This window comes from Nannobrachium achirus (assembly GCF_963921795.1).
Source record: "Nannobrachium achirus genome assembly, chromosome: 1".
Lineage (NCBI taxonomy): Eukaryota > Metazoa > Chordata > Actinopteri > Myctophiformes > Myctophidae > Nannobrachium > Nannobrachium achirus.
In genome coordinates this window covers 38,535,612-38,561,397 of record NC_137810.1, presented here as the reverse complement: position 1 = coordinate 38,561,397, position 25,786 = coordinate 38,535,612, and the positions used below count along the sequence as shown (strand labels likewise).

At 42.3% G+C, this 25,786-nt stretch overlaps 1 protein-coding gene across 1 annotated transcript in view; it reads right to left on the bottom strand.

Moving 5' to 3' along the window:
• The window catches only part of obscna (obscurin, cytoskeletal calmodulin and titin-interacting RhoGEF a), a gene marked incomplete at both ends in the record, with an annotated part of 77,518 nt that overhangs the window by 15,726 nt on the left and 36,006 nt on the right, over positions 1–25,786 (bottom strand). The window contains 33 exon segments of the mRNA XM_080728854.1: positions 125–230; positions 341–470; positions 1,339–1,441; positions 3,439–3,606; positions 4,370–4,483; positions 4,732–4,909; positions 5,034–5,192; positions 6,192–6,356; positions 6,844–6,942; positions 7,076–7,235; positions 7,847–8,020; positions 8,698–8,780; positions 9,056–9,256; positions 11,664–11,776; positions 11,878–11,972; positions 12,061–12,133; positions 12,248–12,475; positions 12,932–14,057; positions 15,300–15,829; positions 16,029–16,298; positions 16,480–16,746; positions 17,507–17,773; positions 18,064–18,330; positions 18,613–18,882; positions 19,181–19,447; positions 20,167–20,433; positions 20,703–20,969; positions 21,209–21,475; positions 22,210–22,476; positions 22,983–23,240; positions 23,615–23,893; positions 24,153–24,422; positions 25,307–25,573. Coding sequence (XP_080584980.1) covers positions 125–230; positions 341–470; positions 1,339–1,441; positions 3,439–3,606; positions 4,370–4,483; positions 4,732–4,909; positions 5,034–5,192; positions 6,192–6,356; positions 6,844–6,942; positions 7,076–7,235; positions 7,847–8,020; positions 8,698–8,780; positions 9,056–9,256; positions 11,664–11,776; positions 11,878–11,972; positions 12,061–12,133; positions 12,248–12,475; positions 12,932–14,057; positions 15,300–15,829; positions 16,029–16,298; positions 16,480–16,746; positions 17,507–17,773; positions 18,064–18,330; positions 18,613–18,882; positions 19,181–19,447; positions 20,167–20,433; positions 20,703–20,969; positions 21,209–21,475; positions 22,210–22,476; positions 22,983–23,240; positions 23,615–23,893; positions 24,153–24,422; positions 25,307–25,573 — 7,755 coding nt within the window.

The window sequence follows — 25,786 nt, the reverse complement described above, 5'->3', positions numbered from 1 at the left end:
CTTTGGTATAAAACATTTGGCACTATTATTACTAATGAGGAAAATACATGTGAAAATGCTCTTGTGTGTATCCCACCTCTGAACAGGACATTTACTGTACCTTGATTGGGTGGGACTGTCCTACCTGTAGGAGACAAGTCCTGCGGTTGGTCATTCCCAATGTCCATCGATGGTATGTAGGCGGGACACAGCCCTGCTTTGCACTTGATGCAGCCCAACTGATTCCAAAGCTAAAACAACATAACATATTCAAGGTTATGAAAATTAAAACAATTCACTTTGAAATAGGCTACTTGATGAGCGCATTGCGGCTTATTCTGATGTACAGTAGGTCTCATACCTCACACTCATAATGTCCAATGTCTGCCTCTGTTGGCTTCGTTATGGTCAGAGTCAAGATCCCACTGCGGCCATCATTCACTATGTGGTATTTCTGCCCGTCAGTCAACTCTGTGCCATCTTTCAACCACCTGCCATGTCCAGACATCAACAAGTTTGACACACTCACTGTATGGTCAAATGCATTATACTGGGAGTTCATTTGAGATAACTTCGTAAACCCATTTAGACCTGGAACGCATCCGCATCGCTCTAGATTTGAACCACTTTAACCATTATTTCATGCTTTAAAGGGGTCACGACATAAAAAAAAAGAAAATATTTTTGGTGGCTTTTTTCATGTTTTCTGACCTCGATTACACCCCCAAAAAATGTACATTAAACATTCAGTGGTTTTTCTGTAATCTGTAGTTTTTTGAATAATTAGGCTCCTCTGGACGTACGCATCATCATCCAGGGACGATGTGGTTGTAGGGGAGGGTGTATCACCTTTGATGTTACTTTCCACTGTGTTTGTATCGCTCCAATGCACCATTTACCATATACCATTTACCAGTTCAGTTGTTGCGGATGATGATGTGTACGTCCAGAGGCAAATGAACCCACTTTAATTAATCCAAAAACTACAGATTACAGAAAAACCACTGAATGTTGAACATTTTTTTATTTAATTTTTTATGTCATGACCCCTTTAACTGTTAAAAAATAGCAGACATACAAGCTCACAAACGCACTGCGAGCTTGTAGATCTGCTATTTTTGTGTAAATCTTTCAAAGCAAACTATTGTAACTCAAATCTCTGCTTCTGGGCGTCCCTGGAAGGAAATATTTTGGGATGGGGGTCCGTGGCCAAATACATATCATTCTAGGGGTCCTTAACATGAAGAGGTTTAAGAACCACTGACATAAAAACATACGTTTTTCAGAAAATGTATGTTTTAAAAGAGATTTAAAAGACATTTTTAGGTATAGGTCTTAATGGGTGAAGATTTTCCATACCTTATTCGTGGTAAAGGACAGGTGAGTGTAGAGCAGGTGAACTGGATATCCTCTCCTTCCATTAAACAGGTGCTCTCCAGCCGACTCACAAACCTGGGTGGAGCTGTAGAGAAGAAAAGTGTTGATTGAACAAGGAGCATGTCAACAGCAAGTATACAAGGTACTGAGCAGTACTCAAAGAAAATATATGAAAGGGTACATGCATCTTTATAATCCTATACGGCCCATTTATACTCACATTCTGAACGCATACGTACAGTATGTACGCATGTGCAGCATTCTCATAAAGAGTAAATACATTACAGAATACATTTTGAAAATCAGTGTTGGAATAGCTAAATCAGCCTCTGTAGAAAGGGTTCCAAATATAGCTGGTTTTGAATGCTAGACATTTACGAAGTACATTTATTGGGCAATATTATACCATGTACAGTCAATACAATATGTACAACTACCAACTTCCTCCACTCATGATCTCATTATTTCTTATTTTAAGTCATTTCCATATGATTATTTTGACATATGGACTAGTAGTAGTATGTATCTGAATAGGTGAGTCAATATAAGGTTTAACCTCAAAAAAATTGATACAAAAGGTTTTTCAATGGATTCTGGTAGTATTGGGTGTGCTAAATAACATACTCAAAATCTACCAAAATCTACCTCCCCGAAAGCCGCAATTTTCAAGATGGCGTCCGAGTTGACTATGGGGAGCTTAGAATGGCTATATCTCGAATAGAAAAGATTTTGCTAATATTTTGTCAACTGATTCTGGTACCTCTGGACATTCTTTAGAGCATACTAAAAATAGAGGAAAATATTCCTTTCAGAAAGGCTTCATTTTCAAGATGGCGCGTGACTGGCGGCCACGATGGCTGCAGGAGCTTTAAATGCCTATAAACTGGGATTTAATATGTAAAAAATCATAACAATTATGCACTTGGTGACACGTTTTTGACTTTTGGCATGGTGTTGGGTACGGACATATGGTTTTCAAAAACCATCTGCAACAATTTGGGCTAGCCCCCTAGTGGTCTGTTTGAAATTAATCTATTATTAAATAGGTCTATACATGGTTGAAACCCCAAATAATTGAAGGAAGAGATTTTTCAATTGATTCTGTTACTATTAGTTATGCTAAATAACATCCTAAAAGCTTAGGACAAACAAACCACTGAAAAGGCATAATCTTCACGATGGCGTCCATGGGAGCTTAAAATGCATATAAATTGGGAGGGAATATGTGCCATCTTGAAAAGTATGCATTTCCAGTAGTTTTTTTCCCCTAAGCTTTTAGTATGTGATTTAGCATACCCACTAGTAAGAGAATCCATTGAAAATTCTCTTCCATCAATTATTTGGGGTTTCAACCATATACTGACCTATTTAATATTGGATTCATTGCAAACAGATCACTAGGGGTTGAGCCCAACTTGTTTGCTATCTTTTTTGAAGGCCTTATGCCCATATCTAACACCATGCCAACAATCTAAAACTAGTCACCAAGTGCATAATTGTTATGATTCTTTACATATAAATCCCAGGTTATAAGCTTTATAAGCTACCAGCAACCATCATGGACGCGCCATCTTGAAAATGAAGCCTTTCTGGAAGGTGTAATTTCGTAAATCTTTAGTATGTTCTCAAGCATGTCCAGAGGTACCAGAATCAGTTGAAAAAGCATTTGAAACATTTTTTCCATTCAAGATATAGCCATTTTAAGCTCCCCGCAACCAAGGGAGGTAGATTTTGGTAGATTTTGAGTATGTTATTTAGCATGCCCAATGCTACCAGAATCCATTGAAAAACCTTTTGTATCAATTTTTTTGGGGTTAGGCCATATTTTCTCTTAGAATGACTCACCTAGAAGTTGTCCCTTGTCTTTTAACTCATTCAAACAGGGAAAGCATGTGTGTCACTTTAAATTTGAACCAATTTAACCATTATTTGACACTTTGGCTATTAAAAATAGCAGGTATACAAGCTCATAAGAGCTTTTTGATAAATCGTTTTTAAGGGATTTTTTTTACTCAAAGTTAAAATATGATTATTTTGGGGATCCCGACCTGAAAAGGTTGAGAACCACTGTTATAGACTCACCCTCCACCACCAGTTTGGCCAGTGTGCTGGCACTGCCCATGGAGCTGGCAGCGTAGCAGACATACTGGCCAGAGTCCTCTGGGGTGACACCGTCCAGGACCAGGCAGCATGTGCCCGAGCGGTCAGCGGTGAGGATGTGACGGGGCCCGTCCTCCAGAGGAAGACCGTCTAGGGGGAGAGAGGACAACACATTCAAACCAATTGGACAAATTATTCATATTTTTTACTGTAAGTAAAAGTGTCAATACTACAGTATGTAGAAACCCATTTAGGTCTAAGTCCGATTTTTAAAGACCTAAGTCCGATTTGAAAATGACCCACTGTTTTTCTGGAAAACCTATTACTCAGCCTCTGTAGCAGTTAGAAACACAATTCCCAAAATATTTGATAGCTTACACCTTTGGCTTTCAAAGATAAAATTAAGAAAAACTTCAAAAATTATACATACTGTACATACTGTAATACACAAAAATGTGTCCCCGACACTTTAATGTGTACCGGTCCAGAAAGTGAAAGTCCGGGATTCAAAATCTACTTGGGTCAAAGTACAAAATAATTGGTATCAAAATGTACTTAAAAAGTACCAAAAGTAGGCTCCAAGTTTCCAAATGTATAAAATCTTGAAAATAGTAGATCTACATATTTTATATAGATCATAATGCGTTGCATCGCAGTGCATTGTGAGCTTGTAGATCAACTGTTTTCAAATGACCAAAATGTAAAATAGGGCTGAAGTGGTTACTGTATGTTTTGTAATATAGATCATGGAGCCCATTTTGGTGTAGTTGTTGCTGTATACAGTATATAGCAACATTCATTTTTGTAATTTATTTTAATAAAAATGTATGTTTTCAGAAAACGTAGGTCAGGATTTAGAAGGCGGTTTTAGAATAGGCCTCCGGCTATATAGGTTAATTAATAAGGTTAATACCTTTAAACCAGGTGACCAGTGGTTTGGGCGTTCCTGTGACCTTGCAGGTCAGTTTGACGGTCTGCCCAATCTTTGTGGTGCAGTCCGAGAGGAGGATCTCAACCACTGGTGGGCCTGTAAACAGAAAGAAACAGAGACAACAGAAATCACTATAGAACCTATTGACCAGTGGTTATCCAATTCTTCATTTCAAGGATCCACCAAATTAATAAGTATTTGACCGTGGACCACCATCTGGAATATTTTCTGGCCAGGGAACAGATTTCTCTTACATGGTTAAGATGTAAGAGAAAGAGGAGAGAGAAAAAAGAAGTAGCAGATCTAATACGTTAGTCTTTCTGTTAACTCCAAATAAAACTCACAGTTAGTAGACAGGCTGGAGTGCTGCTGCAGCTCTTTGAGGTCTTTGAGCCAGGAGAGCTTGACCAGCGTGGAGCGACCCTGCAGCGAGTACCTCCTCACTGAGCCTCTGTGCTCATGCCACAGCCCCCAGGACCTCTCATCTCCATCCACAGTGTCCTTCACTAACACGTCATTCAGCTGGCCAGGGGAGAGGGGAGAGGACAAAGTGCTTCTTCATAAAGTATAACTGCACAACTGCACACATTTCATTCTTGAATGTAGTTTTTAAAACCAGTAGGAGACTCTGCTCATAGGCCTTTACCTTCATTTTGTTCCTGAAGGCATAGGTATCACAGCTCATGCCAGGGTCTCTCTTCAGCTTACACAAGACAACGCAGTCCTTGAAGAGAAAAACCTGTCTCTGGTGCCCTCTAGTGGCTGTCTTAATCTCTGGCGTTTCCTCCCACACAGTCAGAACACCCTGGTAGAGAGAAGTCAGACCATGGTCAGAACATATGGTGCCACCTGTATTCTATAGTTCAAAAAATAACATAAAACTAAAGGGCGAGGTTGCGTCACAGTGATGTTGACATCAGGGATGTAGACATCAGGGATCTCCATATATGGGCATAAAAGGGATCGTTCCCCTGGCATCACAGGGATGTCCATATCTCCATATATGGGCATAAAGGGATTTGTTCCCCTGGCATCACAGGGATCTCTCTAAAAGGGCATCATTAATATTGATGACATCAGGGAACTCCATATATGGCCATAAAAGGGATTCTGTTAGTGTGACAGTGTCACATTGAAGCCAGAGTGTGATGTCAGAGCAGCAAACCCATTCTGTTAGAGTGGTTCCCCTGACAACACAGTGACATCAGAGCGTGATGTCAGAGCGGCAAACCCATAGACAGTAAAAATGTGTACACGTCTACACAGACGGACACGGACAAGCTGTGACGTTTCTCTTTAAACTGCGATCTTCAGTCGCAATAACCAGAACCTACACCATAGGAGCGTGCTAGTGAATTAGGATAAATTATTAGGATAAATTATTGTCGCTAGATCCCTGAGGTGCATCAACACACCTCATGTCCTCATCAGCTCCCAGTACGATTACCTACTTATTTTGTCAATATAAACGTTTTTCTCATGAGTCATAATAACTTTGGTCAGACGCCAGATGGTAAATAATTGTAGCATGTAGCCCCCGTACCAATCCATGCTACTCGTGAGTTGACACTTGACAGTGATCAAATCCAGACCCTTGCATTTTAAAGGCATGTATACACTACTTACTCTCCTTGAATGAAATATGCATTCAAAGGAACAAGGCTTAATTATTGTCTCATCAGAGTACATAATGCGATTCCTTTGACATGACAAACATATATAATATACGTGTATTTTGTGTATGTTGAATACATACAGGATCATTGTTGTAGTATGCATACAGTTACAGTATATGATGTGTTACCTGTCGTACAGGTTCCCCCAGGGCAGACAGAGGAGCAGGGTAGTTCTCTATGATGGACACCTGGTGCATGTTGTCAGACCTCCAGGGCAGACAGGAGACCAGAGAGAAGGCATCCTCCAGCAGACAGCAGCTTTGGCCACTTTTGGCTTTGTTCTTGATGAGCTCCTATAAACAACAAATATGTAAATACAGTGTAAGAATACTTTCTTCAATAAAAGATTATGCTTGCTCTATGTGGTTAATCAAATGTACAGTAAATAAAATCAAATAAAAACAGAAAGGCATAGTGTATCAAACATTATAGGACATAACTAAAGGCTTATCTAACTATTTATCTAACTATTCATTTACGGAATGTCTGTCTGTCAGCCGTCTGTCTACAGCACTCTGACGTCATAGTACTGACGTCACATACTGGCCTGGACACGGAACACCATAAATGGGTTTTATATTTATCAATTACAATTAAGCCAATAATAAAAATCAACCAAGTTTGAAGTGTGTGTGCGTGTGTGTGTGTGTCCGCGTGTGTGTGTGTGTGTGTGCGTGCAGGTCATGATACCGACATAGTAACATAGATAGATAGATAAACTGGAACTGACAAAGTCACTCTTAGGAGCGGTTGACCACCGCTCAAAAATTGAAAACTGACCTTGAGCAATGCTTGGTAGGTTTGAATCCTCTCCACTGGTCTCTGAAGGAATGTGAGGACATCCATGATGGAAGCATGGCTACTAGATTCTGTTGATTCCTGAAACGTGATTATGGCAGACCAAACACATTTATTAAACATTTAAACATGGTAATGTAATGCAACTACAGTGTAACTAATTTATTAAAATATATGTTTTATATACAGTATAGTATATATGTTTTATAAGCACCTTGAGATATTGTTGTATACTCTTATCGGTCACACAGGCCTCTGCTTGTGTTTGGCCCACCATGAAGTGGAGATACTTCTCAAGGTCTTCTGCGTGCTTCATCAGATGCATGGCAACATCATCATCTGTGGCACACACACTCAGTCCGGGCAGAATGGACCTGAAACGATATTTAGCCAATAATGTACATCAGGGGTCTTCAACGTTTTCAGGCCAAGGACCCCTTGGTTGAGAGAGAGATGAAGCAGGGACCCCCACAACCTTCTCATAGATTCCATATAGTTTCATTGTTTGACAGCACAATCATCAGTATATTTTGGATTCATGTCAATTTATGTTTTCAGATACGTATTTAAGCACTTAAATCGTCAATACATAACTTGACATTTCACTCTGTAATTAGTCTGCTCTTTTTCCCCTCTACACCAAACGTCTTTGCCGAAAATAGCCGATCTACAAGCTCAATACGCCTCGCAACGCGAGGCGTTGTGAGCTTGTAGAGCTGCTATTTTTGGCTAAAGTTCTCAGAATATGGACACTAGGGTTTAAGTGGTTAATATAAAAAAGGAGAAAAAAGTTTCTATCACACAAAGATTTGGAGGACCCCCTGTAGTAACTCTGAGGACCCCCTCGGGATCCCGGACCCCCTGTTGAAGACCCTTGAATTGTACGCTCTAATAAATGTAACCGTATTTAATAATCTTACTTTGTTTGTTCAGTTTGTACACTCAGTAAGTTCTCAAAGTAAAATGCTGTGTAAGCACACATTACTTCTCATGCAGGTCCATGATGTCTTTGATGTTTCTGAAGATGGTCTCCCTCTGGTTGAGGACACTCGTGGGAACATGGTGGCTGCTCTCCAGATGATGCAGCTGGTGCAAGGTGAACTCCTTCATCTCCTTCACAAACTCCTCTTCCCCATCAACCAGGCCCTGAACCAGTTGACTAAAGACAGAGGGCAATTCATTTGAAGAAGATACAGTATATTATGTTATATGTAATGCAGTGGACTGTAGTGGACATTTGCATGCCAGTCAGAGTTGCCCCTGTGCAATTGGTTTCTGTCTTTTTTACACAGTGAAATATACATTGGTAAATTAGCTTTCACATCATATTGCTCAGGTAGATCTTGACATACAAGATTTTCACCCGACAACGACGATATCTGAACTGTCGCTGGAGTAGCGGGAACGCCACCGTCGCCCCCTGCAATGTTGTGGCCCTCAGCTTGGTACCCTAGACATAATTCGGCCCATGGGGAAAACTAATTGGGGAACCCTGCAGTACAGTATGTGTCCAAGTGCTGTTGAATACCACGCATACAACATTGATAACTCAGGAATTAGCTGTTTCAGTCCTCAAGAGGAACTTGCCATTAAGAGCAAAGTGCAATCATTCATGAACAATCATCAGCCAAAAATAATGAACAGTTCTAAGGAAGTGTGGTATAGGAATGAGAGAATGTCACAGTCATCACAGAGACAGCAGACGTGAAACAGGAAATGGAGATTAGGGTTGAGGGGGGTACAATATTTATATGCTGCATTAAATCCATATTGCATCAGTGACTTGTGAATTCAGGCCTAGATATTGAAGCGGTAGGTAACAGCAGAATGCCTGACCTCAAGGTTTTCCTGTACTCCTCTCCAGTAGATCCAATTCCATCCAGCTCCTCTTGAGGTGCTCTCAACGATGGGAATGTCTCCTTATAATAATAAAAAACACTTTTACAGTCAGTATGTATCATTGCCAAATACTGTATTAGTATTTATTAATAGTGATCAATTTATCAAATTTTCATTCGGCAGTTGTGAGCAACCATAGGAAGACAACTTCAAGCATGTTGGTCGGTCTAGAAGTTATCAAGTTAGTTTTGAAATCTACACGTTTTAGCCTTTATTCCACATGTGGTCGCATGTGTGGTTTAAATCCTCAGGAACATGTTAGATATGGGCCTAGCATACAGTGTACACAACCTACCTTTCTCTTCTTCTCCAGGTAGGCTGGGCAGAGCCATCCCTGCCGTGCAGGGTTGGTCTTGGTGGGCTTGGTCCTAACCAGCCATTTGTCAGGATGGACAGAATCCAGAACCTCCACATACTGACCTTCCTTCAATATAAAGTTATCTTTGCTTCCACCGCTAGGACTGCAGTCAGCTCTGGTCACATAAATGTCAAAGGTCTGAGAGAATGAAACGCAGATGAATGTTGTAACCAATTTATATTACTTAAAACAGCTACTGTACTAGCTTTCCGCTTGTTACAGAAATGCATTAATGACAAGTGATTCATTTCATCCCACTCCTTTAAAAAATAGTCTACCTATCAGCCAGTTTTATAGAATCCGGAGAATATGTAGTCATTTCAGGAACAGATAGAGACTTTAAAAACTATGTTTACAGCAAGAGGGTACACGCAAGACATTGTAAATAAGGCAGCAAGGAAAGTATTCCAAAACACCCAAGAAGAGTGCTCACAATCTACAAAAATTAAAACGACTTCCACGCATCCTATACTGTGTGTCACACAATATTCACCTCTAGGTAACCTTTTTTTATGATAAAAAAACATTGGTATGTACTCAGTTCAGGTGCTATACCTCACCGGTCAACAGGACAACAGATTAGAATAAGAGGCAAAATAAGAGGCAAAATAACAACTACTCGTATTATATATACTAGAAAGGCTGCGCGCCCTGTGGGCGCTCAGGCAGGACTGCTCTATATTTGATCAACATAAGGGGTTTAGGGGCGCTCAGGCAGGACTGCTGTATATTTGATCAACATAAGGGGTTTAGGGGCGCTCAGGCAGGACTGCTCTATATTTGATCAACATAAGGGTTTAGGTTTTAATTCAGATTAAAATGTTTTCAATACCTTATTGTCAATATCTATCATGAACAAAAAGGCACACTTGGTCGGACACCAATAACTCAGGAAACAGGAACAATTGTGTAAGGTGCCCAGTGTAGTCTGGGCTGACAGTCAATACTTTTGTACTTTTACTGACGTAGCCTATATGTTGAATTGAGGACTTTTGAGTGGTGTGGGGGTGGGCCCATTTCGCGAGCCACCCGTGGGTCGAGACCCACACAGTACTTGGGAAACAATGCTTAAAACATCATACTCACGCAGCTTTATAGACGCTGTCTGTATCTGTGCTCTCTCTATCTCCGAGGCATGAACGCACACTCACTCATTCACTCAGTCACACACGCGACGCAAGCGAAAAGCGGTTGTCCGTGGTGTAACCTACTTATTATAACTCTATGGGTGTAACATGTTGAAAATTTAAAAATATCCGTGCCGTGTGGCAAGCGACGTCGCAAATGCATCATCCCAATGAGCAAACCTCCTTTGTTACAGAGGTTGAGTAGGTATCGGCGTTATGTCGCTGTACTGTCTGCTTGAGGCTTGAAGCAAACTGTAACCTGATACTCTCGTGACGAAAATTGCGTAGGAGAACTTCCGGGAAAGATATGCTCTGTAAACGTACACATTACTTTTGTACAAAGTGTACATCGTGCAAATACCATAGCTTCAGGAGAAGCAGCTAAGAACATTCGGGTAAAAATGCGCGATTTTTGTGCAAAAGGTGGAGTCTTTAGAAGCAGTGTAAATGTGATTCTATCGCGGAATAATCGAAAAATAATCGCTCTGAATTAGTAGTAGGGATATTCAGATGTCCTTGTGGGAAAGCTTATGTTGGAAAGATGACACAGGCCTTGAAGACATGCATATCAGAACACAGTCCTATTCGGAATGGGGATGAAAAAAGCCCAGTAGCGCTACACTTCAAACAGGCACACCACAATGTCTCACCTCTAAGATATCTGGGAATAGAAAAAGTGCATCTTCCGAGATGAGGGATACTGTAACTTATAGATAATGTAACCTCCTACTGAGGAGAGAAGTATGGTGGATCCACTACCTCAAAACTATAGCACCTGTAGGACTCAACGAAGAATCTGACATCAGGCCGTTCTTGTAATTTAAACCAGAGGAGGTATTATTGGTGTTTTTCTAGAATATACTATTTTCAATTTTGTTCATGTCTTGATGTGTTCAAGTAGGCTCTGAACATTGTCTTCATAGATTATTGAGACTGACTGAGTGTGGACACTACATTGTTGTCCTCAAGGGGACAGCTGGTGGTTTCCAGACGGGGGTGGGTCTGACATATCCATGCTTTCTCCAGTTTTGAATCCTAAACTTTTTTTTTTTTTCTAGTATTCTTTTACAAAAAGTAAAGAATACAAAAATATGGATTCACTGTTTGCTATAATTATGTATGCTCAATCATGTATGTTCAGAATCGTAAAGAATCATGTATCTATTTTTGGCAATGCCCCAGATCATGTACAGTAGCTAATAACCTACTTACCAACATTGTATATATAAATGTCATTTCCTGTTTCTATCTTATAATGAAGAAGCCCGAAGGGTAAAAACGTCTATATTTGCTGTTTAGTCGCCATTAATAAAGTTGGAGCTAAAAGTGAGTTGCAAGCCATTTTTTTGTTCTTAGCTTCCTGCAGAGCCATAAAAGCTGCACAACAACAAGAACAAGCACGTTATGCAATAATGTACCTCTCTTCTATCCTCATCTCCATCAGACTCTGAACCAGAGGCTGTGCCAGCTACAGGTGTGAGCCCTTGGTGATGCTTAGGAGATGGTGTCCTCATTCTGGCTTCACTAGCAGCTGTGAAATAGAGATGGATGGATTACGGATACATTATACGCGTTAAGAAAATGAAACCAATAACCAGAGATGTGATGTGATGACAAAACATCATGGCTGACCTTTGACTTTCAAAAGTTTCTTTGTTGGTTGTGGAGCGGTTATCTGCTGCTTATCGTCCTCTTGGGCAATTTGTTCCTCTGGTTTGGCAGCTTCCCTGTTACAATAGAGAGGTCTATTTTAATTCTGTAAGTCATAGGATACAAGATTATACATCAATGGACGGGAGAAAACATTCTTCTCACCTCGGCACTTTGAGACTTATCTCACTGGGTTCCATGGCATCTGGGGCTGTGTCGTAGTCAGATGGACTAGACACTGTTTAAAGTGGAGGTTTATGAAACATTATTGTCAAATAAAGTAAAATAAAAATGATATAATTGCATAGAATTAAGTTGCCTAATATTTGGTAAGATCTAACACACTGCTTACTGGAGCTGGAAGCAATGAGCGAGGTTCTCCTCCTTTCCTGCAGGCTCATCTGAGCATCCTGCTCAGTAAGGTTATAGGCCTCCCATAGACTCTCCACATAGCCTATGGTCTCATTCGCTGAGGCAGATATCTCATCCTGAGTCTGGGGCATCAACTGGGCTTGAGGCTGTGACTTGGCTTGGGACTCTGGGTGTGGTGGAGTCGGTTGCAGAGGGGTGATAGCTGCAGCTGTGGAATAAAGAGGGAGATACCTTTATGTGTTAGTTAAATGAAACCAAGTAGCAGGTATGTGATGAGGGACAAAAAAACATCATGTTTGACCTTTGACTTTCAAAACTCTCTTTGGCACTTGTGGAGCGGTTATCTGCTCCTTATCATCCTTTAGGGGAATTTGTTCCTGTCGTTTGGCAGCTTCCCTGTGACAACAGAAGCGCATGTGTTATATTCTATTACACGATAAAGAATGATACTACAATGGACAGGAGAAATCATTCTTCTAACCTGGGCACTTGGAGACTGATCTCATTGGGTTCCATGACATCCGAGGCAGTCTCGTAGTCAGAGGGACTAGACACTATTGAAAGAAGGGGTATAATAATGAAAAAATATAGTCAAATAACAAGAAATACAAAATACATTGTATACAAGCTGCCTAATATTGGCAAGATCTAACTCATTGCTTACTTGAGCTGGAAGCAATGAGCGAGGTTCTCCGCCTCTCCTGAAGGCCCATCTGAGCATCCTGCTCAGTAAGGTTATAGGCCTCCCATAGAGAGATGCTCTCACTCTCCACATAGCCTATGGACTCATTCGCTGAGGCAGATATCTCATCCTGAGTCTGGGGCATCAACTCGGCTTGGCACTCTGGCTTTGGTTGAGCCGGTTGCAGAGGGCTTATGGCTGCAAGGGGTGGGTGTGCAGGTTTCTGAACTGGTGAGGCGGGCAGCTGAGGCTGTCCTACCATTATGTTCCCATTATACGAAGTTACACCGAACTTATTGACCACTTCACATGTATAGATACCACTATCCTTGCTGGTCAGGTGTGTAACCACCAATGAGCAGACACCTTCTGATGTTTCAATACGGTGCCGTTTGTCATCCAGTATTTGCTGGCCATCTTTCAGCCAGCGTACCGTGCTAGGCTTCCCCTCTACAACACACTGTAGATGGATGGTACCGTCAACACTTGCACTCTGGTTCTTGAACACATCTTTGAAGACTGGACGCATTTCTCTGCGGGTCTTGAAGCCTTTGAAGGCTGCTTGGATCTTGACAGCGGCCTCCTGCATCTCCGGTTCATCCTCAACACTAATTTCTATATCAGGCACATCTTCTCTAGGTAGAGATGGCTCATGGAACCCTTTAGCTAGAGCAGGGATGGAGGCCTGAGATTCATCCCCAACAGCACAAGCAAATGGCTGAATGTTGTTTTGGTTTACAGATGCATCAGCTTCTGAAAAGGTGTCATCCTCGGAAATATAGACAAGAGGGATGTCCTCTGCCATATTTGGTAGCTCTTCCTCCAACCTCATTGGCTTGACAGCCTGTTTGTCCTTTTGGTTCACTTCTGGTTCCTTTCTCAAGGGCTTTACAGGCTGTTCAATTGGCTGTTTACCAGCTGTTCGATTGGCAATTGCCTTCTCTGTATCTTTCCCTGGCTGCTGGATTGTCTGGTCAGTGTCCTTCCCCAGCTGTTTCCTCTGAACTTCTGCCTTTTCTTCAACTTCTTCCCTCTTATCTATCTGGCTCTGAATTGCTGTTTCCTCTGAGGCCTCCCTTTCCACATGCCTTGCCAACTGTTCCTTTTGCTGATCTACCACAATCTTTCCACTTTTAGACCTTAATGTTTGGTTTTCTTCATGAGCTACCTCAATACCTCTAGATACATTATTCTCTACAGGCCCCCTTGCCTTTCCTTTGGTCCTGACAGGTGGTTTTGGTGGGGCAAATGATGCTTCTCTTTCTATAGATAGGTCTGTTTGGTCTAAGGGCTGTTTGTCCAGCTGATCTATTGAAGGAGTTTGCAATAGCTTTTCCTTAATCTCCTTCCCTATAGACATTTGTTGCTGCTTTATGTTCTCTTTCTGTTTCTGGTCCTTCTCAATAATGTTTACCTTGTCCTTCAATGTTTCTGTCTTCTCAATTTCATCCAGGACATGCTTTGGAGGTTGTCTTCCAGCTCTATCTTTACTTTTACTTCTTGCAGGTGGCTTTAGAGGCTCTTTCTCCATCTTGTCTGCTACAGTATGCTTTAATGTGGCAGCAGGTTCTTCTATGGTTGCCTTCCCTTCAGACCTTATTGGGGGTTTCATGGCTTCTTTGTCATGTTCAAGCTGGTTAGCTGTGGTTGACTCTTTCAGTCTCTCATTAACTGTTTTCTCCCAAGGCCTAACTGGTTGTTTCGGTTTTTGATCAAACTCAGTCTCTTTTGCCAGAGTTCCAGGTGGCGGTTTCAGTTTCTGATCAGCTTCATTTGTCGTTTCCAAAGACCTGACAGACTGTTGTGGTTTCTGGTGCACAGCAGCCCGGTTGACTCTTTCGTCTTCAACAGCTTCTTTTGGCATAGATATCATAGCATTTGGTGATTGTTTTGGCTCTTCTTCTGGCTCTATAATGGGTGTTCTTATTATACCTTGTTTATTGGGCTCTACCTTGTCCTTCAATAGTTCTCTCTCCTCAGTTTCTGTCAGCACATGCTTTGGAGGTTGTCTTCCAGCTCTATCTTTACTTTTACTTCTTGCAGGTGGCTTCAAAGGCTCTTTCTCCATCTGGTCTGCTACAGTATGCTTTAATGTCCCTGCTGGTTCCTCTATTGTTGCTTTCCCTACAGACCTTGTTGTGGGTTTCATGGCTTGTTTGTCATGTTCAAGCTGGTTATCCTTCTCTGGAAGCATTGTTGCCTCTTTAACTCTCTCATTAACTTCCTCTGTTTTTTCCCAAGGCCTTACTGGTTGTTTTAGTTTTTTATCAACCTCAGTTTCCTTTGCCAGAGTTCCAGGTGGCAGCTTCAATTTCTGATCAGCTTCATTTGTCTTTTCCAAAGACCTGACAGATTGTTGTGGTTTCTGGTTCTCAGCAGCCTCCTTGTCCTGAATTATTTCTTGTTGTTTCACCTTCCAGCTAGTCTCACTCTCCTTCTCCGGTGATATAGCTGGAGGTACAATAGTTTTGTCAAATTCGTTCTCCTTCTCCTCAGTCTTTTCTGGATCCTTTACCTTCTGTTCAACTTCAACATCTTTCTCAGTACTTGGTGCACCTTTGACTCTTTCATCTTCAACATCTAGTTTTGGCACTATCTTAGAAGGCTCTGCTTTCGTCACTGACAGAGCTGCGGTGGTCTCTGCACCTTCTGCCTGACAGGAGTAGCTGCCACTGTCCTCGGGTTCGAGGTCCTTTATGTGGAGCTGGACACGGCATCCGTCTTGTTTCATCTCATACTTTCCGTTGGATCTCAGAGGCTGCTTGTTCTTCTTCCATTGCACATATACATCAGGTTTAGACAGCTCACAGGAAAGTGTGACTGTGCCTCTTTCCTCAGCCTCCGCACTCTGCAACTTCTTCTTGAAGAGTAGAGGGAGTTCTGGGAAATATCAGACATATATTACAATATCATTAAAGACATTACTGGCGACATTACCAAATATGGACCAAATCTAGTTTTTATTTGCAAATAGCAGCTGGCTATAAACATTATTTTGATTCTGTTGGTCGTCCACATAACTGGCACTATTTGATTTGCTCAGATGCAAGAAATCTGTTACACATATAAAGGCACACACCTTTAACGGTTACAGTGGCTGTGGTCTCTGCCTCTCCTCCTGCGAGACAGGAGTAGCTGCCACTGTCCTCAGGTTTGAGGTCCTTGATGAGGAGCTGCAGGGAGCAGCCATCCTGTTTCATCTCATACTTCCTGTTGGCTCTCAGAGGCACCATGCTCTTCCTCCATTGCACTGACACGCCGGGCTTAGACAGCTCACAGTGCAGAGTGGCCGTGTCTCCCTCCTCAGACTGCACACTCTGCAGATTCCTCTTGAAGAATAAAGCGAGCTCTGCATGGAAGGTTGTGTGGAGAGTGACAGAATGAGATCACAGTGCTCTAATGTGAACACCGTTTGAGATCTTGTTTTAGCCTATACGTACTGTATTGTAGCTGCAAATAAAGTGAGTGCTAGAACGTTTGACAAATAATTTGTCCCCAATATTTAGTTACATAAATGACATTTCCCACACCTTTCACTGACAGAGTGGCAGCAGTCTCCACAGCTCCTACCACACATGAGTAGCTGCCACTGTCCTCGGGTTTGATTTCTTTGATGTGGAGCTGCAACAGGCAGCCATCTTGTTTCATCTCAAACTTCCTGTTGGCTCTCAGAGGCAGCTTGTTCTTCTTCCATTGCACAGACACACCAGGTTTAGACAGCTCACAGGACAGAGTGGCTGTGTTTCCTTCTTCAGCCTGTACACTTTGCAACTCTCCCTTGAAGAATGGAGAGAGATCTGAAAGAGGTGAATGGATAGGTTGGGATTCATCATTCATAAGTCTTAGGTCTTGTAGGAACAATGTTAGAAACAAGATTTTTCAATAGCTTCTTTGTTAAAGATATATAAATAGTATGTCTTGCATTTTAGCTGTATTTAGACAGGACAGAGACAGAAAAAGAGGGACAGAAAGGGGGGAAGACATGCAGTAAAGTACTTTAGATTGGAATAAAAACCTGGGCCAGCAGCGAGAATGAATATAGCATAATATATGTGGTATGTGGTCTTACTCTATGATGTACTGGGGGTGCCCATTCAATAGCTTAAAAAAAGCAAAGCAAAGCATGGGTTTATGTAGGGTTAGTTGTATGGGTTCTAAACACACGGCAATGCCTGCTCTCTGTCTGTCTGTCCGCTCACCCAACACTTTTTTTGCGAATATAAATGGCATTGCTTAATTGTCGTGTAATATTAACATATTCGGATGTACTCAGGAAATAAACAACATGAAAAAAAAAATGTCAGGTGAATTTTGTGTAAGGACTATAAAGCCCCCCCCCAGTGACAGTGTGAGGCTCCATGCATGGTAGTGTTGATTGGGTCAAACTATTTTGGTCCAATCGGTGTTAAGGAGCAGCACAGGATCCTCTAGGATCCATTAGTGGGGATTATTTGATTCTCAGACTTGTTAAGAAAAGATGGCAAAAGCTCAGATAGTCATGGGAAAGTATTTTTACTTTTGGGATACAATGAAAGACTTGACAGTATATGCACAAACCTTTCACTGACAGAGTGCAGTTGGTCCCTGCACTTCCTGTCACACATGAGTAGCTGCCACTGTCCTCAGGTTTGAGGTCCTTGATGCGGAGCTCCAACAGACAGCCATCTTGATTCATCTCATACATCCTGTTGGCTCGCAGAGGCAGATTGTTCTTCTTCCATTGCACAGACACACCAGGTTTAGACAGCTCACACGACAGAGTGGCTGTGGCTCCTTCCTCTGCCTGTACACATTGCAACTCCTGCTTGAAGAATGGAGCAAGCTCTGGGAAAGACAAGAAGAGGAGGGGGCGTCATAGTCGAATAGGAGCAATGTTTAATACTTTGCCTAGAGTATTTACATATTTCTGATAATAACTTGCTTTATCTAATGTACTGTAGTTGTCGAGGATTGGGGATAATGGCACTATTCATTTAGTATAGTATAAAGTCCAGAAAAACAAAAAAAAAAGTATTTGATAATCAAGTATACATTTACATGTTTGTCCTCTTATTAGATTATTAGATTTTTCCACATGCGGTACAATTATTACACAAAGGTCAAAATGCACACACCTTTTACATAAACAGACTCAGTGGTCTCTGCACCTCCTGCCACACATGAGTAACTGTCACTGTCCTCAGGTGTGAGGTAATTAATTTGGAGCTGGCACAGGCAGCCATCTTGATTCATCTCATACTTCCTGTTGGCTCTCAGAGGCTGCTTGTTCTTCTTCCATTGCACAGACACACCAGGTTTAGACAGCTCACAGGACAGAGTGGCCGTGGCTCCTTCCTCAGCCTGCACGCTTTGTAACTTTTCCTGGAAGAATGCAGGGAGTTCTGGGGAAAGCCACAGTGGAGGCATTGATTAATTATAATTCATTCTTCAGTCGAATAGGAGTCATTTTTTAATGCTTTGCCTTAGTATTTTAAGATACTTATAATAACTTGTTTATAATGTACATATCTAATACACTTGAGGGTTGGCTATCTATCGTCACATAACGCAACAAGGAAAGGTATTTGCGAGTGTGCGTTCAGTTGTTCGTCGTCTTATGACATTATGTGATTTCTCCATATGCAGTTAACTGCAGTAATGCACTAATACCAAAATGCACACACCTTTTACATGTACAGACGCAGTGGTCTCTGCACCTCCTGCTGCCACACATGAGTAGCTGTCAATGTCCTCAGGTTTGAGGTCCTTGATGCGGAGCTGCAACAGGCAGCTGTCCTGTTTCATCTCATACTTCCTGTTGGCTCTCAAAGGCAGCTTGTTCTTCTTCCATTGCACAGACACACCAGGTTTAGACAGCTCACAGTACAGAGTGGCCGTGCCTCCTTCCTCGGCCTGTACGCTTTGTAACTCTTCCTTGAAGAATGCAGGGAGTTCTGGGAATAATTGGTAATCGAGGAACATTATTATCAGTCATACCTTTATTCATCGAATAATGTGCCTCTCTAAAATGTCCATTTGCTGAATTAACCCAGAGTTTATTTTCTTTAGCCATGATAATAATAATAAAAACTTTATTTGTATAGCACCTTTCATGGCATGAAATGCAGCTCAAAGCGCTTTACAGAGCAGAAAATGAAGCACAAGTGCTTAACAGAAAAGAATACAAATGAATACAATAAAGCAGAAAAATAAAAACATAAAACATTGAAGAACAATTTGAGATGCACATACCGGTCACGGACAGCGTTGCAGTGGTCTCTGCACCTTCTGCCTGACAGGAGTAGCTTCCACTGTCCTCAGGTTTGAGATCCTTGATGTGGAGCTGGACAAGGCATCCGTCTTGTTTCATCTCGTACTTCCTGTTGGCTCTCAGAGGCTGCTTATTCTTCCTCCATTGTACATACACACCAGGTTTAGACAGCTCACAGGACAGAGTGGCTGTGTCTCCTTCCTCAGCCTCCACACTCTGCAACTCCTCCTTGAAGAACACTGGGAGTTCTGGGAAATTTCGGACATACATCACAGGTTACTCGTGTATGAATACGATGGGAGGCATTACCAAATGGATCAAAATATTGTTAGTTGCAGATCATTTGTTTGTTTTAGTCTACTTAAGTTAAATGGTAGCATTTTCCACAAAAGACAACCAAATTCCCCCCACAAAAGTACAAAATTGCAATTGTGTCACAAACATATCAAATTCTCCCTTGGTCAGGGGAGATCTTCAGGCAGGGGTACACCAGGAGGTGTCCTACCTGGCACCAAGGGTAGGAAAAGGTAGTAGGGAGACCACCTACAACCACTGAAAATGTGCTTGTTATTATTGTATTATTTACCATTGTTTCCTGTTGAGATTGGCGCATTTCCTGGGGCCAAGATCACACATGTCACACAGGTCTTTTTCTTTTTTACTGTACTCTCAAAAAAGCGGTGCATTTGAAACTACATTGCAGTGCACATCATGGGGTGATCACTGCTTTCCTCCTGTGAATTGTTTTATTTTTATTTTTGTTTATTTCGTTGCTGAGTGAGGTCAGCCGACAAAGTGACGTGAGCGAGATGAAAACACCTGAGTGAAATGTACCAATCTCAACAGGAAACATCTGTACTATTCACATACAGATTGGTTAAAATAACATTATATTCATTCTTTCAAATGAGTTCCGGATTGCACTGTACTGTACATGAGGTAAACTATTTATTCAAAAAGCACACACCTTTTACAGACACAGTTGCGATGGTCTCTGCATCTCCTGCCATGCATGAGTAGCTGCCACTGTCCTCAGGCTTCAGATCTTTGATGTGGAGCTGGAAGAGACAGCCATCTTGTTTCATCTCATACTTCCTGTTGGCTCTCAGAGGCAGCTTGTTCTTCTTCCATTGCACAGACACACCAGGTTTAGACAGCTCACAGGACAGAGTGGCTGTGCCTCCTTCATCTGCCGGTACACTTTCTAACTCTTCCTTGAAGAATGCAGGGAGTTCTGGGAAATATTGGACAGAATGTCAGTTTATTAGTTTGATATTAATGACAATGGAGAGATTACCAAATGTGAATGTGAAGTTTAGTTTGTATTTTGATGTATTTATTTGGTTTGCTGTTTGTTTACTGGTGGTGTTTTCAACAAATGACAATATAATCAATGCCACCAGTCACGATGAAGCATTTGAAAATGTATCCAGGATCCATAGTTTTCCAGACGTACCGTTGTAAAACGTATTTATGTACGTTTAAAAAAATAACTACACACACCTTTGACTGACAGAGTTGAAGTGGTCTTTGCATCTCCTGTCACACATGAGTAGCTGCCACTGTCCTCAGGTTTGAGGTCCTTGATGCGGAGCTGCAACAGGCAGCCATCTTCATTCATCTCATACTTCCTGTTGGCTCTCAGAGGCAGATTGTTCTTCTTCCATTGCACAGACACACCAGGTTTAGACAGCTCACAGGACAGAGTGGCTGTGGCTCCTTCCTCTGCCTGTACACTTTGCAAATCTTCCTTGAAGAATGGAATCACCTCTGGGTGAAGAATGGCAGGGAGGGACAGAATGATCAATAATGTGTTTCTCTAAATCGTCACTGTCGGGCAGAAACCTTGTATCTCCAAGATCCGCTATCGTCTATTTTCACTACTTTAAATCGTTTTTAAAATAATAAAAAAAGGAAGGTTTTGGACATACAAGGTTTCCACCCGACAACGACAAAATGTCGGTTTATTGAATTTTCCTGAGAATTTGTTACACACAAAAAGCACGCACCTTTCACGGACAGCGTTGCGGTGGTCTCTGCACCTTCTGCCTGACAGCAGTAGCTGCCACTGTCCTCGGGTTTGAGGTCCTTGACGTGGAGCTGGAGTAAGCAGCCATTCTGTTTCATCTCATACTTCCTGTTGGCTCTCAGAGGCTGCTTGTTCTTCTTCCATTGCACATACACGCCAGGTTTAGACAGCTCACAGGACAGAGTGGCTGTGCCTCCTTCCTCCGTCTCCACACTCTGCAGATCGTTCTTGAAAATTGGAGGGAGCTCTGGGGTAGATACATCGACATCATTAGAAATAATGTATTTAATAATGTGCTGAGTAGCACAGGGGTCTTCAACGTTTTCAGGCCAAGGACCCCTTAGTTGCCAGAGAGATGAAGCAGGGACCCCCACAACCTTGTCATAGATTCCATATGGTTTAATTTTTTGACAGCACAATCATCGTGTATTTTGGATTCATGTCAATGTTTGTTTTCAGATATTTAACCACTTGAATACTTAATAAACTTGACCTTTCACTCTGTACTTAGTCTGCTCCTTTTCCCCTCTACACCAAACCTCTTTGCCGAAAATAGCTGATCTACAAGCTCAGTAGATCTGCTATTTTTGGCTAAAGTTCTCAGAATATGGACGCTAGGGTTCAAGTGGTTGATATAAAGAAGGAGAAAAAAATCGCACAAAGATTTGGAGGACCCCCAGTAGTAACTCTGAGGACCCCCTAGGGGTCCCGGACCCCCTGTTGAAGACCCCTGCTGTAGCACATTTAACAGAACAATGATTAATGAAAGGTTCAGACAATCACAGGAAATTATTTTAAAGTCATTCTACTGTTTGTCCCCTGATGCACTGTAATCTGCTATGCACATTTTAAAATGCGCGCACACACACACACACACACACACACACACACACACACACACACACACACACACACACACACACACACACACACACACACACACACACACACACACACACACACACACACACACACACACACCTGTCACTGTTACAGTTGCAGTGGTCTCTGCACTTCCTGCAACACACGAGTAGCTGCCACTGTCCTCCAGTTTGAGCTCCCTGATGTAGAGTTTGAACAGGCAGCCGTCCTGTTTCATCTCATACTTCCTGTTGGTTCTCACAGGCAGTGAGTCTTTCCTCCACTGCACCGGCACCCCAGACCTAGACAGCTCACAGTACAGGAACGCTGTGCCACCTTCCTCGGCCTCCACGTTCTGCAGCTCTTCTTGGAAGAATGGTGGAAGCTCTGGAGAGACAGTGGAACCAAGAAGTCGTTTTCAGTTTAAAAGGAATGCACATTTGAAATGCATTTTCTAAACGGCAGCATTGGTTGGAAGTTTGCATGGTGTGAAGAAATATCTGGTGTAGTAAAGAGATTAAAACCAGGTGCACAATTTAAATAAATAATCTATGTCAGTGGTTCTCAAACTATTTTGTGGGGTCCCCAGATGATTAGCTTACCAACACAAAGTATAAGTGTATACGGGGTAGCTGCACATTAATAAAGTGACAATTTAAGGACTTTCAAGACAGTTTTAATACCAAACTGGCCAAACTGTCAAATATAAAGTAAGCAAGAGGCGAACATTGTGAAAATAGCCGATCTACATGTGCGAGGCGTTGTGTAGATCATGTAGAGCATGTAGATCTGCTATTTTCACAATATTTATCTGTGCATGGAATTTTTGGGGGTCATGGCCTAAAAAGGTTTGAGAACCCCTGCTATAATTAATGCTGCAGACCTCCTTTTACCTTTCACGGCAAGTTTGGCACTGCTCTGCACATCTCCTGTATCACAAGTGTACACGCCAGTATCCTGGGGCTCCACGTCGTAGATGATCAGTCGGTTGACTTTTCCTTCCTTACGTATTTCATACTTTTCACCGCTCACGAGTGTGATGTAATTACGTTTCCAGGTAACAGAGGAAGTAAGGTCAGAAGTGGTGCAGGACAAGGTGGCCGTCTCCCCTTCCACGATCACGACATCCTCGGGCTTCTCCTCAAATAACACTTAAGAGTTTGCAATAGTTCATAATTAGAAGACAAGTCATTGATTCCTGAAGATTGAATTTAACAAAGTAGGCAGAAGGCATATCTAATACCCCAAATAACTTATTGAATATGTGACAGTAATAGTCAACAGCCACATTGGGACTGATAAATCAGTTGTTAAAGGTTAATGCTGAACTTCCGTACTTTGGGTTGTACAGCGACCTGATAGAAGTCTGAATACTGTATTGTCAATCATCCGCCTCAGTGTTCAAGGAACCGGGGAACAACAACCCAATTGGGTTCTACCAAACGTCAACATTGCTTAAAATATAACACAATAAAGAAAACAATATGCAGTAGTCAAAAACAGTCATTGTCTTTTCTGTCCTCACCTTTGGGCTTGGGGACCACTAGCAGACTTGCAGAGGACTTCTCCTCCCCAACCACAAAAGCCACAATGCCCGTCTCCTCTGGTGTGGTCATGGTGAGGACCAGGCGATGGAAACGGCCCCGGCAGGTCATCTGGTTCATCTCGTTCTTCTGCAGCGGGCTGGAGCCCAGCCACCACACGCCCTCGGTCACATCCGAATGGGTCAGCTCGCACTCAAACGCTGCATCCTCGCCGGCAGTCACCGTCATGTCCGTCAGCCCCGACACGATCCGCACACGCTCTATGGAGGAACGAGGAGCTAGATAGAGCTCTGACTTTTAGAGAATGGAAATGAAATGGGTTGCAACAAACGAATGGCATGGTGACAATATTGTGTGGGTTACTCAGCATATGAACAATCATGAGTTAGCCTTACGAAGATGGTAATCATCTTCAAGGAAATGATCATGAAATAAGCAATAGAAAGAAATTAATGAAATGAAAATGAAAAGATCAAAGGAGATGTTATCCATCTCCTTTTCTCTTACGGATCCACCTACCCCTTACGACTAACTTTGCTGTGGTCTTCTTGCCCCGAGTAACGCAGCAATATTCTCCAGCGTCCTCCGGACACAGTTTCTTGATCTCCAGCGTGTGCGTGGCTCCTCTCTTTATGATACTGTAGTGTCCTCCGTCTTCCACCTGCTGGTCATCCTTCCTCCAGGTGACCGGAACGTTGGCATTGGAGATCTCACAGGACATCAGCAGTGGTTTACCTTCCATCAACACCTGGTCTTCCAGCTCCTTCTCAAAGAACACTGAGGCTGCCGCTGGAAGTGGAGGTGAGGCATGACGTCATTAAGAAATGATAGAATCCATGTGAAAAACAAAACATAGAAGTGATACAAATGTAATTCTCCTTTTGCACAAAGTAGTGCATTGCAAGATAGAGGGCGCCAGATCCCTTTTAGTCACACCCTACTACTTCCTGTTCATCCACGGAGCATTGATTCTAGTTGTTTTCTCCATTAGATTTCTATTCACTTTTTTCAACTTGTATTACTTGGGATGGTAAAAAGATGAGGCAGACAAATAAAATGTATTTTGACAAGTAATACAAGTTGAAAAAAGTGAAAAGAAAGCACTTTAATCTAATGGAGAAAACAACTAGAATCAATGCTCTGTGGATGAACAGGAAGTAGTGGTAGGGTGTGACTAAAAGGGATCTGGCGCCCTCTATCTTGCAATGTACTACTTTGTGCAAAAGGAGAATGGGTAGCCCCAGTGCCACAAAAGAAGTAGTGACATGGTTTTATTCTTAGGCGAATGACTCAGCTCTTGATGGGACAACACATTAGACAACAGATAAATGTGCTTTAAAAATGCATTTGCTGTATTTGGGAACTTTAACAAGAATATTGTTCATATTACTCACTCATTGTCTTGCTTATGGAGGGGCTTATGGTGGTGTGCTTATGGGAGCGCTCCCCCATAAGCGAGACATCTCGCTAGTTTTCTTTTTGTTTGCTTGCTTTGCATTTGTAAGGTTTGAAAACATTCTTGTAAAACATGCCTGCTTTTTGTATGAACGATCCAAATAGCACATTTTCAAACTTTTCCAGAATGTTAATTCTGCATTTGACCCTTAATGTTGGAAATATAGTATATCAAGGAACAAGACACACTGATAAATCCTCATCACTACGGAACGCACCTCTCACACACACTTCAGCCGTGGTCTTCTGGTCTCCGAAGACGCAGCTGTACTGCCCCACATCCTCTGGCTGGACCTTCCTGATCTGCATCTCGGCTACCATCCCGTCCAGCCTCATCTGGTACCTCCCGCCGTGGTAGACCTGGTCCTCTCCCCTCCACCACTCCACCGGCACCCCGGCCTTGGACAGCTCACAGCGCAGGCTCACGGTGCCTCCCTCTCGGCCCTCCTGGTTCTTCAGACCCATCTTGAAGGTGAGAGGAATGGCTGTGGTGGAGTACGGGTAAACAGTTATTATACACAATATGACTTGAAGCCGATTCTACTGTACTGCAAATGTCTTCTAAATCCTAAAAGTTTTCTGAAAAAAAGTGAGAGAGGGCGAGATCATTTAGTGACCTCCAACCGGGTTGCAACCTGGTCGGTAGTTTTCAGCGAAATGATCTCGCTCCTACTGGAGAAAGTATCAGTGGTGCTCAA